This window comes from Mus musculus, chromosome 14 (assembly GCF_000001635.26).
Source record: "Mus musculus strain C57BL/6J chromosome 14, GRCm38.p6 C57BL/6J".
In the NCBI taxonomy this organism is placed as follows: Eukaryota; Metazoa; Chordata; class Mammalia; order Rodentia; family Muridae; genus Mus; species Mus musculus.
Window position 1 is genome coordinate 121,470,496 of NC_000080.6, and position 14,022 is coordinate 121,484,517.

At 44.1% G+C, this 14,022-nt stretch overlaps 1 protein-coding gene across 1 annotated transcript in view; it reads right to left on the reverse strand.

Moving 5' to 3' along the window:
- The window catches only part of Slc15a1 (solute carrier family 15 (oligopeptide transporter), member 1), a 45,634-nt gene that overhangs the window by 10,875 nt on the left and 20,737 nt on the right, over nt 1-14,022 (reverse strand). Inside the window, exons 9-18 of the mRNA NM_053079.2 lie at nt 11,252-11,334; nt 10,161-10,247; nt 9,474-9,563; nt 7,897-7,941; nt 7,736-7,768; nt 7,564-7,652; nt 5,470-5,551; nt 4,051-4,170; nt 2,511-2,660; nt 783-832 (exon numbers count right to left, since the gene is read on the reverse strand). Coding sequence (NP_444309.2) covers nt 783-832; nt 2,511-2,660; nt 4,051-4,170; nt 5,470-5,551; nt 7,564-7,652; nt 7,736-7,768; nt 7,897-7,941; nt 9,474-9,563; nt 10,161-10,247; nt 11,252-11,334 — 829 coding nt within the window. The remainder of the gene's footprint in view (nt 1-782; nt 833-2,510; nt 2,661-4,050; nt 4,171-5,469; nt 5,552-7,563; nt 7,653-7,735; nt 7,769-7,896; nt 7,942-9,473; nt 9,564-10,160; nt 10,248-11,251; nt 11,335-14,022) is intronic.

The window sequence follows — 14,022 nt, forward strand, 5'->3', positions numbered from 1 at the left end:
AGGAACTAGGAGGTCATAAATTCCTGTTTAACAGCATCACCAGGCCATGGCACTTGTCCTGAGCCTCAGCACAGACAGGCATGGAAAAAATGAGAGAAGGAACCAAAAACCAAATGGTCTTGTGCTGGTGAGATGAATTACACTGATTTTTTTTTTTTTTCAGAGAAAAATCTGGGACTGTCAAAGTCAATGATTAAGACACCAGAGGCTTGGTGAGAGGCCAGCCGTTATAAGGAAGTGCCTGAAAGTCAGAAACCATCAGAGAACATCAGAGAAGTCTCCAGACCTCTGGGACATGTGTGAGAGGACAGGGCATTTTCAGGCCTGCCAGGGTGAGTAAAAAGGCAGCACAGGATCCAGGAAAGAAAGGCAGTCTCCTGGGCACAGCGGCGATGTCTCTGACCAGAGCATGTGCTTCTGGTAGGTCCCAGAGGGAAAAGTGGTCCCCAGGGAGGACTGTTGATAACCTGACACTGTAGCTAACTAACTAGACACTATATAGTATATAATGCTATAAGTATACATATAAGTATAAGTGACCAGGTAAAGGCTAACATTATTTGTGTCATGAATGAATGCTGAATTCTATAGCTTATTTTTCCGCACCAGTTGATAATAAACATGATGTGGACTTTCTTCTCTAAGTTATGAATTACGTTGGTTGTGTATTCTTGGTACACTCTTGACACTTTCACACCCTGGTCACCACTGGGCTTGGTTAAAGGAATGCGTTAAGCTCGGTTAGATGCGAGGAGAGCCAGTTTCAAGAGAAATCTCCGTACCTGATTCCGTTCTCCCCTTTCTCTGGCTTTTGGTTAAGACCATCTTTTACCTGAGAGAGAGAGAAGAAAGAATATAAGAATGTTTCTAAGCCAGAGAGATGGCTCAGTGTGTGAGGCACCTACTGTGTAAGCCTGACCCTTTGAGTTTAATCCTTGACAAGATGGGAGGGGAGACTCCACTTCACACAGTTTTTCTCTCACCTCTGTACATGCACCGCGGCACGGGTCCACCGCTCTCTTATGTGCCCATCATGTGCGTAGATAAACACACATGCACATACAATAAATAAACAGATAAATAAAGTGTCCTGGCGCTTAGCTCATTAGGATCAGTTCACACTAGCACTTTAGACTTTGAGCGCACCATCCTGGCCCTTGTCCTGGGAGATACGGTTCTACTTCTTCCTTCTTGGTTTCCCTCCAGGCTAACACACGTTTTCCTGTTATAGATCCTTGATTGTCAGTGGCTCCAAAGGGCACGACTCTCTGACAGTTTAGATGGTCTGACCTTCGGACATGGCAACACTGTATTGTTAATACAGAGTTCATGTTTGACAACTGTGCAGATGAGTCAGGAAAACCACTGGGAAATACATCTCACGAGCATGTTTTGCTAGGCCACATTTACAGCTTGGCTGGGGTGTGTCAACCTGTGGGCCACAGGCTGCGTACACCTGATAGAACAAGCCACCCAAGAGCTTCCTTGTTAAGCAAATGGCTGAGAACATTAACCGCACGTTGAGTTTTTCCTTAAGTCCTCACTCGAATCCCCTGGCAGACTGCCCAAAGTTCCTTTTTCAGATCAACTCTTCTTGTACCAAATGACACACCTAGATGTCTTCATTTTGTCAGGTAGTATTTCATATGTATTTTATTCCTTGTATCTGGTATACATACCATACTTTTATAAGAGCACATTTAACAATTAATACAATTAATGATATGTTAAGCACATTACCTCAAAGTCTGAGAATGTACATATACATTCATGTGAATTACATATACACATGGAAGTGTACATCCATACACGAGCATGGGTGCACACTCATAACACAGTTATTATTTATTTACCTTTATATTTTAACATGTTTTTGTTTTTGTTTTCAGACAAGTTTCCCCTGTGTAGTCCTGGCCAGCCTGAAACTCAAAGAGCCCCTCCTATATCTTCTTCCCGAGTGCTGGAATCTAAGCGCCGAGCTAAGATAGGGTCTTCCTATACAGTCCAGGCCAGCATCTGCTTCCTGAGAGCTGTAAAAAAGGCATGGACCACCACACCTGGTTCCTACTTTTCTTTTTACATCGTCATTAACAGTGATCCACCTTCCCCACCAGCCAGACCTTCACTGGGACTCAAATGTCTGTGCTCCTCAAGAGTTTGAAATTACCTAAAGCAGTCTTCAATATTGGTAAAGCCAAGCCAAAGCCACACCAGTAAAAAGCTCTGCCCTGTGGCTGCAGAGATGGCTCAGTGGTTAAGAGCACTGGCTGCTTTTGCAGAGGACCTGGGTTCAATTCCCAGCACATACAATATAATTCATAACTATCTGTAACTATAGTTCCTGGGGACCTGATGCCCTCTCTGACCTCAGACACCAAACACCCATGTAGTACACATATGTACATGCAGATAAGACACTCATACATGTAAAAGAAAGCCTAAAACACTTTTAAAGCTGTGTCTCCGATATTGCAAATAGCCAAGAGACATCTGTAGTGTTCAGTACTTACCACACGGTATTGACTGGGGTTCCACACTAGAAGGGTGTGCCGGTGACCCTGCTCAAAATCATGAGCTACTGTGGTGACTCCTGGGGATCCAGAGGAAGATATGTTTATGCTTGTCAGCTTGTCTATATCGAAAGTCATGAACGTGTCTGTCTGGAGATGGGGGAAAGAAGGCAGGAGGCAGAGTTAGCACTGTGGGCTTGGACGCTGTCATGTCACAGTAGATAGCATCCTGTGTTGCCAAGTTCATGGTCATACACATCAAAAATACCTTGTAGGGACTTAAGACCTGGCCTCCTATCCCGCAGACACTGTCATAAGGTTCTTTGTAGATTGCCACAGGATCTATACTGTAATTTTATTTTCCATAAGGATAACACATGCTGTGAACATCATTTATAGTCCTATAAGTATACTATATTATACTATGTATACTATAATATACTTTATAGTACTATACTATAAATATACTATTTTATACTATATACAGTATAATATATAGTATTGTAAATATAGTGCTATATTATTCTATATACTATATATAGTATAGTACTATATAGTACTATAAATATACTATATATAATATAGTATACTATATAGTGCTGTAAATATAGTATAGTATACTATATAGTATATTATATAATGCTATATGTATAGTACTATAATACAGAATAGTACCAGAGGACTGGGGCTAAAGAGATGTCTCAACAGTTGAGTATCTGTTCTTCCAGATGACCTAGGTTTAGTTCTAGCAATTCACATGGTGAATTACAACCACCTATAATTCCAAGGGACTTGATGTTCTCTTCCAGCCTTTGAGAGCACCAGGTACATATGTGGTGAACAGGCATATATATAGGAAATGCACGCAGGCACACATGCACACACACACACACACACACCAAAGGAAAAGCAAAAGCTCTGGTGAAATCAATACTGGGCTGCCCTGACCACCAGGAGTCAGACTTCTAACTCCTCCTTCAAGGTCATTAGCTTGTCAAGGTCGAAGTCCACTGCTCCGACTGTGGTGGGTGAGGAATGAGAGCATATGAACCCACACCACTGGGGTTAAGACCCCAAGGCTCTCCATGTGACCAGACTCAAGGCTGGAAACCAGAGGTCAAGGGCAATGACCTCCAGAACAAGGTTTTCTACAGAGTCACTGTGTATACGAGGACAGAAAACTCTTGGCTTGGAGACTGAGTGCCAGCACCTCTGGCTTCTATATATAAAGTGCCAGTAGCACACTCTTAATTCACAGCTACAAAGAATTGCCTGTAGAGTCTCTAAATCTCCTCAGAGATATCAGCACCCCTGCTTGAAACCACGGGCCTCCCCTGCTGATGAAAGTGCCAGAGTGATCAGTACCCACACTCAAGTTAGAGGCCCATGGGTTCAGAAAGCGTTATGAGGTGGACATGGACATGTGCTGATCTTGGACTGCCTTTGGGGTCTATACAAGGACCAATAAGAACAGCTCCTCCGAGCTGTGTTACAAGTCGGGTGGGTAGATGGAATACAAGGTCCTGTTTCTCCTACTTACCTGAGACATTTGGGCAAGCGTCACACTATTTCCAGGAAAATGCACGGTCATGTTATTGTTTCCGATGTTCAAGACCTTAATTTGGACTTGATTTCCACCAGGGAAGACTGGAAGAGTTTTCTGAGAAAAAAAAAAAGAGAGAGAGAAGAGTTCCACAGTGAGGACTCCCATGGACTGTCATTGTCACCTCAGCCCTGGAGACATTTTCCTCTGAGATCTACAGCTCATCCAGAGCCATGTGCCAAACACCTGGCTCAGCCCACTGGTTACATTGCATGGCAATAGAACTTTATTTAGTCTTAAAAACAAAGGGAATCTTTTTATATCCTCTCAAAAGGGTGAACCTTGAGGGCACTATAAAATAAGCCAACCATCAAAGGGTAAATGCTCTGTGATCGTGGTCATGTAGTTTGCCTGGAGCAGCATCCTAGAGATAGATGGTAGAATGAGGCCTGCCAGGGGCTTGGGGAGACAGATCAGGGAGTTGGCAATGAATGGTGCAGAGGTTTGGTTTGGGAAGATGGGGGACTTCTGGAAGCATGTGTGTGAGGGTTACCCAGTAAAGGGAGCTGCACTGAGTTGTATGCTTAGAAATGGCTAAGATGGGAAAATTCACTTATAATTTGTTCACTGTGATGAATTGTGTGTGTGTGTGTGTGTATGCATGCAAGAGACAGAAAGACAGAGACCAGAGACACATAGAGTGAGGCACACACACACACACACACACACACACAGAGAGAGAGAGAGAGAGAGAGAGAGAGAGACAGACAGACAGACAGACAGAGAGACAGAGGAGGAAGAGAGAGAGAGAAGACAGAGAGAAAGACAGACAGAGAGACAGAGGCAGAGGAGGAAAGAGAGAGAGAAGACAGACAGACAGAGAGAGAGAGAGAGAGAGAGAGAGAGAGAGAGTCTCCTCTAGTTTTATGGGCCACATAGTCCCTGCCTTTAAGAACTAAGGCCTTATTTCCAGCAGGCAGCACTGGGCTGGTTTAGCACAGATTCACCCAGCAGGTATTAGGATCCGTTTAGGAATTATCCCTTAGGAGAGATATCAGAACCCAAAATGTGTTCCTCTGTGAGGAAGACGGTTTATGCATTTCCCAAGTGCCCGTTTGTGACAAGCTTCTCACCAAATCTGTGCTGGGAGCGATTCCACGAACTTATCTCCCATTACAGAGACCATAGCACAGGTGGAGTCACTCGCCTAGACTTTTCTCATACCGAAGCCCGCCCATTAGCTCAGGACCTAGCCGTCGCCCACTCACTGCGCTAACTGATGGACTACTTTGCCCCACCCCCGCCCTGTACTGTTTTTACTCCAGGAATTCCTGCTGCATATGGGGAGTTTCCCCTAGTCTCCTCTAATCCTCCCAGCCCAGAGAAGGAAGATGCTGAGCCCAGGAGAAGACTCACATCGATTTCCACCTGCACAATTGCAGCCACCACAAAGGCCATGGACGCCAGGAACATCCCAACAGTCATCTTCTTCAGGGATCTGATGCAGACAAGAGGAACGTGAACCCCAGCCTGCATCCCCCAGACGAGCCAAGAGTAAGCCCTAAAGGAAAATCCTCCTCACCTCACATCCCCTTGGCTTCCCTGCAAAGACAGCTGTATTGGAAGCTGCTGGTGGTGTTTTTATTGTTTTAGGATTTTACGTATGCATGTCAATGTGAGTATATGCCCACATGAGTGTGAGGGCGCTGTCAGTATATGCACACATGCATGTGAGGGTGCTCTCAGTGTATGCACACATGCATGTGAGGGTGCTCTCAGTATATGCACACATGCATGTGAGGGCGCTCTCAGTGTATGCACATATGCATGTGAGGGTGCTCTCAGTGTATGCACATATGCATGTGAGGGTGCTCTCAGTGTATGCACATATGCATGTGAGGGTGCTCTCAGTATATGCCCACATGCATGTGAGGGTGCTCTCAGTGTATGCACATATGCATGTGAGGGTGCTCTCAGTGTATGCACATATGCATGTGAGGGTGCTCTCAGTGTATGCACACATGCATGTGAGGGTGCTCTCAGTATATGCACATATGCATGTGAGGGTGCTCTCAGTGTATGCACATATGCATGTGAGGGTGCTCTCAGTATATGCCCACATGCATGTGAGGGTGCTCTCAGTGTATGCACACATGCATGTGAGGGTGCTCTCAGTATATGCACACATGCATGTGAGGGCGCTGTCAGTATATGCACACATGCATGTGAGGGTGCTCTCAGTGTATGCACATATGCATGTGAGGGTGCTCTCAGTATATGCACACATGCATGTGAGGGTGCTCTCAGTGTATGCACATATGCATGTGAGGGTGCTCTCAGTATATGCATACATGCATGTGAGGGTGCTCTCAGTGTATGCACATATGCATGTGAGGGTGCTCTCAGTATATGCCCACATGCATGTGAGGGTGCTCTCAGAGGCCAGAAGAAGATGCCAGATCCCCAGGAGCTGGAGTCACAGCATTTGTGAACTGCTCCGTGTGGATGCTGGGGTGGAAACTGTGGTCTGTGTGCTTGAGAAGCAAGCATTCCTAACCATTGAGCCATCTCTGAGTCCCTCTCTGTTACTACTCATGACCAGACTAGTGGGGTCAAATAGAATGCCTATTCACATTCTCACATTCAACTTCTAAAAATCCTATGATCACAGCTAATGTTTTCAGGCTTCCATTAATAGCATTTTTATTTATTTTAAAGGGCATTTCAGAGGCATTGCATATAGACATCTCTTTTTAAAGCTCTGTGTGTGTGTGTGTGTGTGTGTGTGCGCGCGCGTGCGTGTATGCTGTATACAAATGTGTATGGATATGTACAGGCCCATGTGTGCACATGGGGAGGCCAGAGGATGTCAGATGTCTTCTGTCCCTGTCCATTTTACTTTCACAAGGCAGGACTTCTCACTGAACCTGTAGCTCACCATGTTTGGCTAAGCTGGCTAGCCAGCAGCTCCAGGGATCTGCCCATTTCTGTCCCCTACCTCGGAAGTTGCAGATGCACACTGCCATACCTGGCCTTTTGCATGGGCCCTATGGATCTGAACTTGGGTCTTAATGCTTGCACAGCAAGCACTCTTACCCAGTGAGATATCTCCTACCCCCCAATATTTCTAAATTTATTACTTTGAAAATTTCATCATCAGCCAAGCCCGGTAGCATAGGCCTATAATCCTATCTACTTGGGCAGTACGCAAGTTCAATGTCTAACTAGGCGGCAGGGTGAATATAGGGCCAGCCTTGTCTCAAAATAGAAATGAAAAAGAGGGCTGGTGTTCTATCTCAGTAAAAGAATATTATTTGTCTGGCATGTGTGAAATCTACTAGGTTCAATTGCCAGTACTGCAAAAATAAAATAAATAAATGTGCCATCACCTCGATGGGAGCTTCTGGAAGCAGAGCATTTACGAGGCCCTGGACCAATAGCATCTCAGTCAACCCAAGCCAAACAGCCACCAACTGCATCTCAGTCAACCCAAGCCAAACAGCTACTTACGTGAAGTTGAAACCACATTTTGCAATGAGCGGGTACACCACAGCGTCCACAATGGGGACCATGATGACAATCAAGATGGCATTCACCGTCTGCAGAGGAAGTGGAGAGGGGCCTTTAACGCAACCACAGGAAACACGTGGGCTTTGGAAAGTGAGCTGAGCCTTTCTCCTACCTGCATCTGGTCCGGCTGAATTTCAATTGCTCCCTAAAAAAGAGGAGGCAAAGTCTTACTGAAAGAAAAAAAAAACATGGAAGGGAAGAAGAAAGGACTGAGGGACTAAAGCAGGGCGGTGGTGACCAGGAGGAGGGACAGACCAGGACAGGCAAACTTACAATTTTCCCATTCATGGTCGTTGCTTGCAGTGTCCATCTGGAACCCTAAAAAATTAACACATCGATTGTGTCATGGAGGATGTGGCTTTTTAGGATGTGGTATATCACCAGCAAACCTTCTAAATCAGGACTGAAATCTCTAATTTGCCTCTCGGCTCTGTCACAGTTCTAGGAAGACAAAAGCCAGTGGCACATCCTGGGCTTTGTGAAGGACCTCTGAGACAGAGCTGTCCTCGGGAGATATAAAACTGTGTGATTACATGGTACCACCTCTCAGGGTAAGCTCATCAGGGCCCTGTGTTCTACAGGTGCCAGTGTCAGTATCTAGAACATTACAATGGTAAAGAAAGCCAGGGAGGGGTTTTAAATGCTTTATCATAAAGATAGTAGTGGTCTTAAATCACGGCAGCCTAATTACAGATCATCTATCTGTCTCTTACACGATGTGATGATTTTTATGGAAGACTAAATGCTTAGTGGATCGATATAAATCCATCAGCTCCCCATGGGAAGTGGCCACCCTGCCCCTGTTCGACTCTTGAGTTTGTACCAGTCACCGGGGACTTTGTCTGATTTGGGCCTCACAGCAGAGGTAGGTGAGTAGCACAAACATGATCAGAAGGGTTCCAAGTGATGAGCCCATATCACCCAGCTACCAGCAATGCCTGCATTCTGAGTGTGAGTCTGACCCCAGTTAGGCTCTTTCCATACTCAAGGTGGCTCCTTTGCCCTTCCTAGGCTGCTGCATACTTCATACTACCGACAAGGAATATGTGTTTGCTCAAACATTCTCCATGGATCGCCTAGCCTTCCAGTAATCCTATCTGTGCATAACACATGCTTGCTCTCAGTCTCTAGAAGAAGCAGAGTTTTCTTGCTTTGACTTGTGAGTATTGTGCACTGGGTTGTCTGACAGGAGTGTGCAGGACTCCAGTGTGTGTCCTATAGATGGCATCGTATCTATGTGCTAACTGGACTTAGGTTAGAATCACAGCAGTCAAGTAGAATGTGAAGTTAGGAGGGACATGGCATAGGGCAGTTGGAAGGAGGTAATGGTGAATGTATATGATAAAAGACACTGTATATGTGTATGGATGTTTTAACAATTAAAAAGAAAGTCCAGAGCCACAGGTCTGGTCTGGTCAGGAACTGCTTCAAGTACAAGAACTTGTGTACAGTCATTTTCAATTCTGTAGGGCACTTCTGGTTCAAGTATTCCATTTTAAAGTGGGAGAGTTGAATCAAGCCCTGTTAATTAGAACAGTCCTCAAGTCTCTTCAAAGGCAACACCTTTGACCATGCTGGGTCAATAGAACAAACTCTCTCTGCCCTCAGTTGTGATCCACAAGTGTCCCAGATGCTCTCTGAGGAGATCTCCCCAGGGTTACCCTAGGGAAACAAACCTCACTTTCTTCACTGATTCACAATAGACATGCGGGTGGATCCTTTCAGGATACATTCTAACCAAGAAACTCAGTAAGATGCCAAAAATTACTGGGTGTTTAGGAGCTGAACACCCAGCATAGCTGGGCACATGGCAGTACTTAACTACATTCTGATCAAACGAGAGACATTACCTGCTGGTCAAACAAGGCCCAGAACATGGGGAGTGGGATGTACAGGAACATCACCTTCGTGACCATCTTAATCTGTGAGATGAGCCGCTCCTGCAGGTAGACAAATCAGCCAGGGCTGCAGTCAACAGCAGTCGCTGCTCTGCTGCCAAGTGGGGATGTTTGCATCTAGCTGGGAGGAGACGAGTCAGTCTAAAGGATGTGAGCGCGGGTTTCTCTAGGAAACCAGACATTCTAAACAGGTGACCACCGAGCAAGAGTAGCTGTGTGGGAGGCCAGCCGCCACAGCTCACTAACTGTTAGTCTCAAAGTCGGTCATCACCACCCAGCCCTTCTCTGTTCAAACTGAAGTCATGTGATCTCATGGCCTACACCTAACAGAAGATGACCCAAGTGAGCAGCTATGAGGGCGTCATGTTGCTTCACAATAAGTGATAACCATCCTTTTAAAGTCTTTTCAGAGCACTTGTGCATAGTTGTATTCCACACGCTATTAAACGCTCGGAGGACATGGCCAAGGGTATTGCCCATGTGCTAACACTCTGCACTGTGTTCTCCAGTCCACACACTATTAGCATTGGGAGGATGCGGCCGAGGGTACTGCCCATGTACTAACCCTCTGCACTGTCCTTTCCTCCCATGCCCATTTCCTGGAGTAGCTAGGGCCACTGCTGCAGGAATATGACTTACGTCGTATTTCTCTTTAGCCCAGTCCAGCCAGTGCTCCCTCTTGGGATATGCCTTACTTCGGTGCCGAAACCTGTTTTTGATGGCAAACTGGAGGAAAGAAAGAAAAAAAAATTAAATTTTAAGAGAGAATCAACTACCTCAGAAAAACATGTTTCAGTGAATTCCCTTCTAAAGATCAAACATGGGAGAATGGCACACTTTCCACTGGTGGATCCTGTTTGCCTGGGCTGGAGTCTCCTTCCCAGCAGTTTACCCTCCAGTCTGCCTAGAAAAGCATGGTCAGTAGAAATGTAACAAACACATGTGCAGTTTTGTTTTCTAGCAGTGAATTAACAAGTAAAAACAAAATATGTAAAAATCCATCCCCAACCCCAGCAGGGTTTCTCTCTGTGGCCCTGGCTGTCCTGGAACTTGCTCTGTAGACCAGGCTGGCCTTGAACACAGATCCACCTGTCTCTGCCCCTTTATGCCTCTGCTGGAATTAAAGGTGTATGTCACTACCACCACCAGGGTCTATTTGGTAAGTTTTATAAAGACAAAAACACCCAAGTACCCTCAAAATGTAATCTTAAGGGGAAAATCAAAACTTTGTTGAATTTTTTTTTTCTTTTTTAAAACTGAATTTTGATTTAAAGAAGGTGGAAGGTAGAGAAAAGTTCTGGAGTGATTGATTCAGTGAGAGGGAGAGAGGGAGGCAGAAGAGGAGGGGGAGGGGGAGGGAGAAGAAGAGGAGGAAGGGGAGGGAGGGGAAGAGAGGGGAAGGGGAGGAGGAGGGAGTGAGAGAGGGATAGAGGGGAAAGGGAGAGGAAGGGGAAGAAAGTGGAGGGGGAGGGGGAATGAGTGAGAGGGGGATGGAGGGAAAAGGGAGAGGAAGGGGAAGGAAGTGGAGGGGGAGGGGGATTGAGTGAGAGGAGGTGGAAAGGAAAGGGAGTGAAAGGGGAGGGGTGGGGAGGGTGGAGGAATGAGTGAGAGGAGGGTGGAGGGGGATGGGAGGGAGATAGGGAGGAGGAGGGAGAGTGAGTGAGAGGGGGATGGAGGGGCAAGGGAAGGGAAGTGGGAGGGGACAGGGAGGGAGAGGGAGGAGCACTTACACCAATGCACTTGGCCACTTTGCCCATGATGTTGCCCTGGGGCTGGAACTTCTTGTACATTCCACTGCCAAGGACAAACACAACTGCACAGGGCAGAAGAAGAGGCATCACTATAGAGTTCCCTGTGGTCTGAGAGATGCTCACTTATCTGCGTGGTCTCCTTGGTGGGAGGCGAGAGACTGCTTATAGACTTGTCTCCATCCTCACAGATGAAGACCTGTTTCTGACTCTAGAGACCACCAGTGCCTCTGAGGATCAGGAAGCTTGAGCTAAAGCCTATCACTTCCATCAATCTCCTCACGAGGAGGCTCCTAGACTTGGCAAAGCTGTTTAAACACAAGTCCTAGCTATTTAAAGGAAGACAAAGGTCATAGTTGCCTCTGCATGTTATAAGAATACAACATTCTACAAAGACAATAAGTAGCAAGAGGAATTTTCTTCCTGCTCCTAAGATTCAGGAGAAAGGTATTGAATGGATGAATCAGACCCTACACTAGGGCTTTCGATCTCCAAACGACAATTTGATGACATAAGGGCATGAATGGATCACTCGCTTTCCCCTGTTGAGAAGGCCAAGGCCTTGGCAGCCACTTGCTCTCAGGGATCTCTCCGAGTTCTGACCTGTATTAGAGATGTCCTTCACGGCTCACTGACTTGTGCTGTGCCCTTACAAGCCCGTGGTGAAGCGTCCCAACAGGCTGAGCCAGCATTTCTCTTTGCCAGCTTCTTAACCCTTCACCTCTTGGATAAACTAAAGCCTAATTCAAGCATAGAAATGTCTAGAAGAGCTGTAGATGCCCACAGACTTTCATAAGAAGTAGAATCTTTCTCTTAAGAACGACTTGCACAGATTAAATGAGAATACACCTGAAGTGACACTCTCTGCTCAGCATCGAGAGGAGAAGCATGCATGAGGCCTTAGAAGAGCAGGGCCATGTTTGAAGAATTATGAGAGAAGACATATAGGACAGGGGTGAGGGTTGCACTTGCGTAACATCAAACACAAAGCAGAGTTGTTCTAATATGAGAAAAAAGGTGAAAATGGTTCTAGTTGATCCTGGCAAGACCTAAAAACCAAACCTGGGGAAAATATGAAGAAGCCATGGAGACCTGAGGGGACCACAGGACAGGTTCATCTCACACTTTCAACTTAGAACACCCCAGGTTACTTCTTTGTATATCTTAAAACAACAACAACAAACTAAACAATGCTCAAAACCATATGTGAATATACTATATGCATATGTAGATTCTATATATGCATATATAGATTCTATTATCTGTCTCTATCTATCTATCTATCTATCTATCTATCTATCTATCATCTCTCTATCATATCTATCATTTATCTACCTATCATCTATTTATTTAGTCATCTATCATTAATCAATCACCTATCATCTATCTTTCTATCTATCTATCTATCTATCTATCTATCTATCCATTTAAAATCATCTATCATCCAGCAATCACCTATCTATCATGTAGCTAACATCTATTTTCTATCTATCATCTTTCTTCAATCATCTATCTATCTATCTATCTATCTATCTATCTATCTATCATCTTATCTATATACCTATCTATCATAGTTATCATCTTATCTGCCTATCATCTATCTATCTATCTATCTATCTATCTATCTATCTATCTATCTATCATCTTATCTATATACCTATCTATCATAGTTATCATCTTATCTGCCTATCATCTATCTATCTATCTATCTATCTATCTATCTATCTATCTATCTATCTATCTATCATCTTATCTATATACCTATCTATCATATTTATCATCTTATCTGCCTATCTATCTATCTATCTATCTATCTATCTATCTATCTATCATCTTATCTATATACCTATCTATCATATTTATCATCTTATCTGCCTATCATCTATCTATCTATCTATCTATCTATCTATCTATCTATCTATCTATCTATCTATCTATCTATCATCTTATCTATATACCTATCTATCATATTTATCATCTTATCTGCCTATCATCTATCTATCTATCTATCTATCTATCTATCTATCTATCTATCATCTTATCTATATGCCTATCTATCATATCTATCATCTTATCTGCCTATCATCTATCTATCTATCTATCTATCTATCTATCTATCTATCTATCTATCTATCTATCTATCATCTTATCTATATACCTATCTATCATATCTATCATCTTATCTGCCTATCATCCATCTATCTATCTATCTATCATCTTATCTATATACCTATCTATCATATCTATCATTTTATCTACCTATCATCTATCTAGTCATCTATCTAGTCATCTATAATCAATCAATCAATCAATCAATCATCTATTTCCTATGTATCTCATCCATTCACCAATCATCTATCATCTATCTATCTATCTATCTATCTATCTATCTATCTATCTATCTATCTTGTGAAAGCAGAGGGCACTATCTTCTGTGCAGGAAGGGGAGCAGCAAGAAGGATGAGGAAGGGCTGGGATAGATAGTGGAACATGAACATGAAAAAGATACAGTGATAACTATGTGTAAAAATGTCATAATGAAACTTGCCATTCTGCACATTAATCTATGAAGAAATCTAAAAAGCCATTGATATAAAACCCATATGCAAATGAATATAACTATTATGTAATACATTCCTCCTAGCAGGAAAGGATTCTAGTAGAAACCCTTGGGATGATGGATAATGGAGGATAGATTCCAGCAGGAGCATTCAATGGCCATTGAGCCAGATTGGTATTTGTTTACTCAAGCC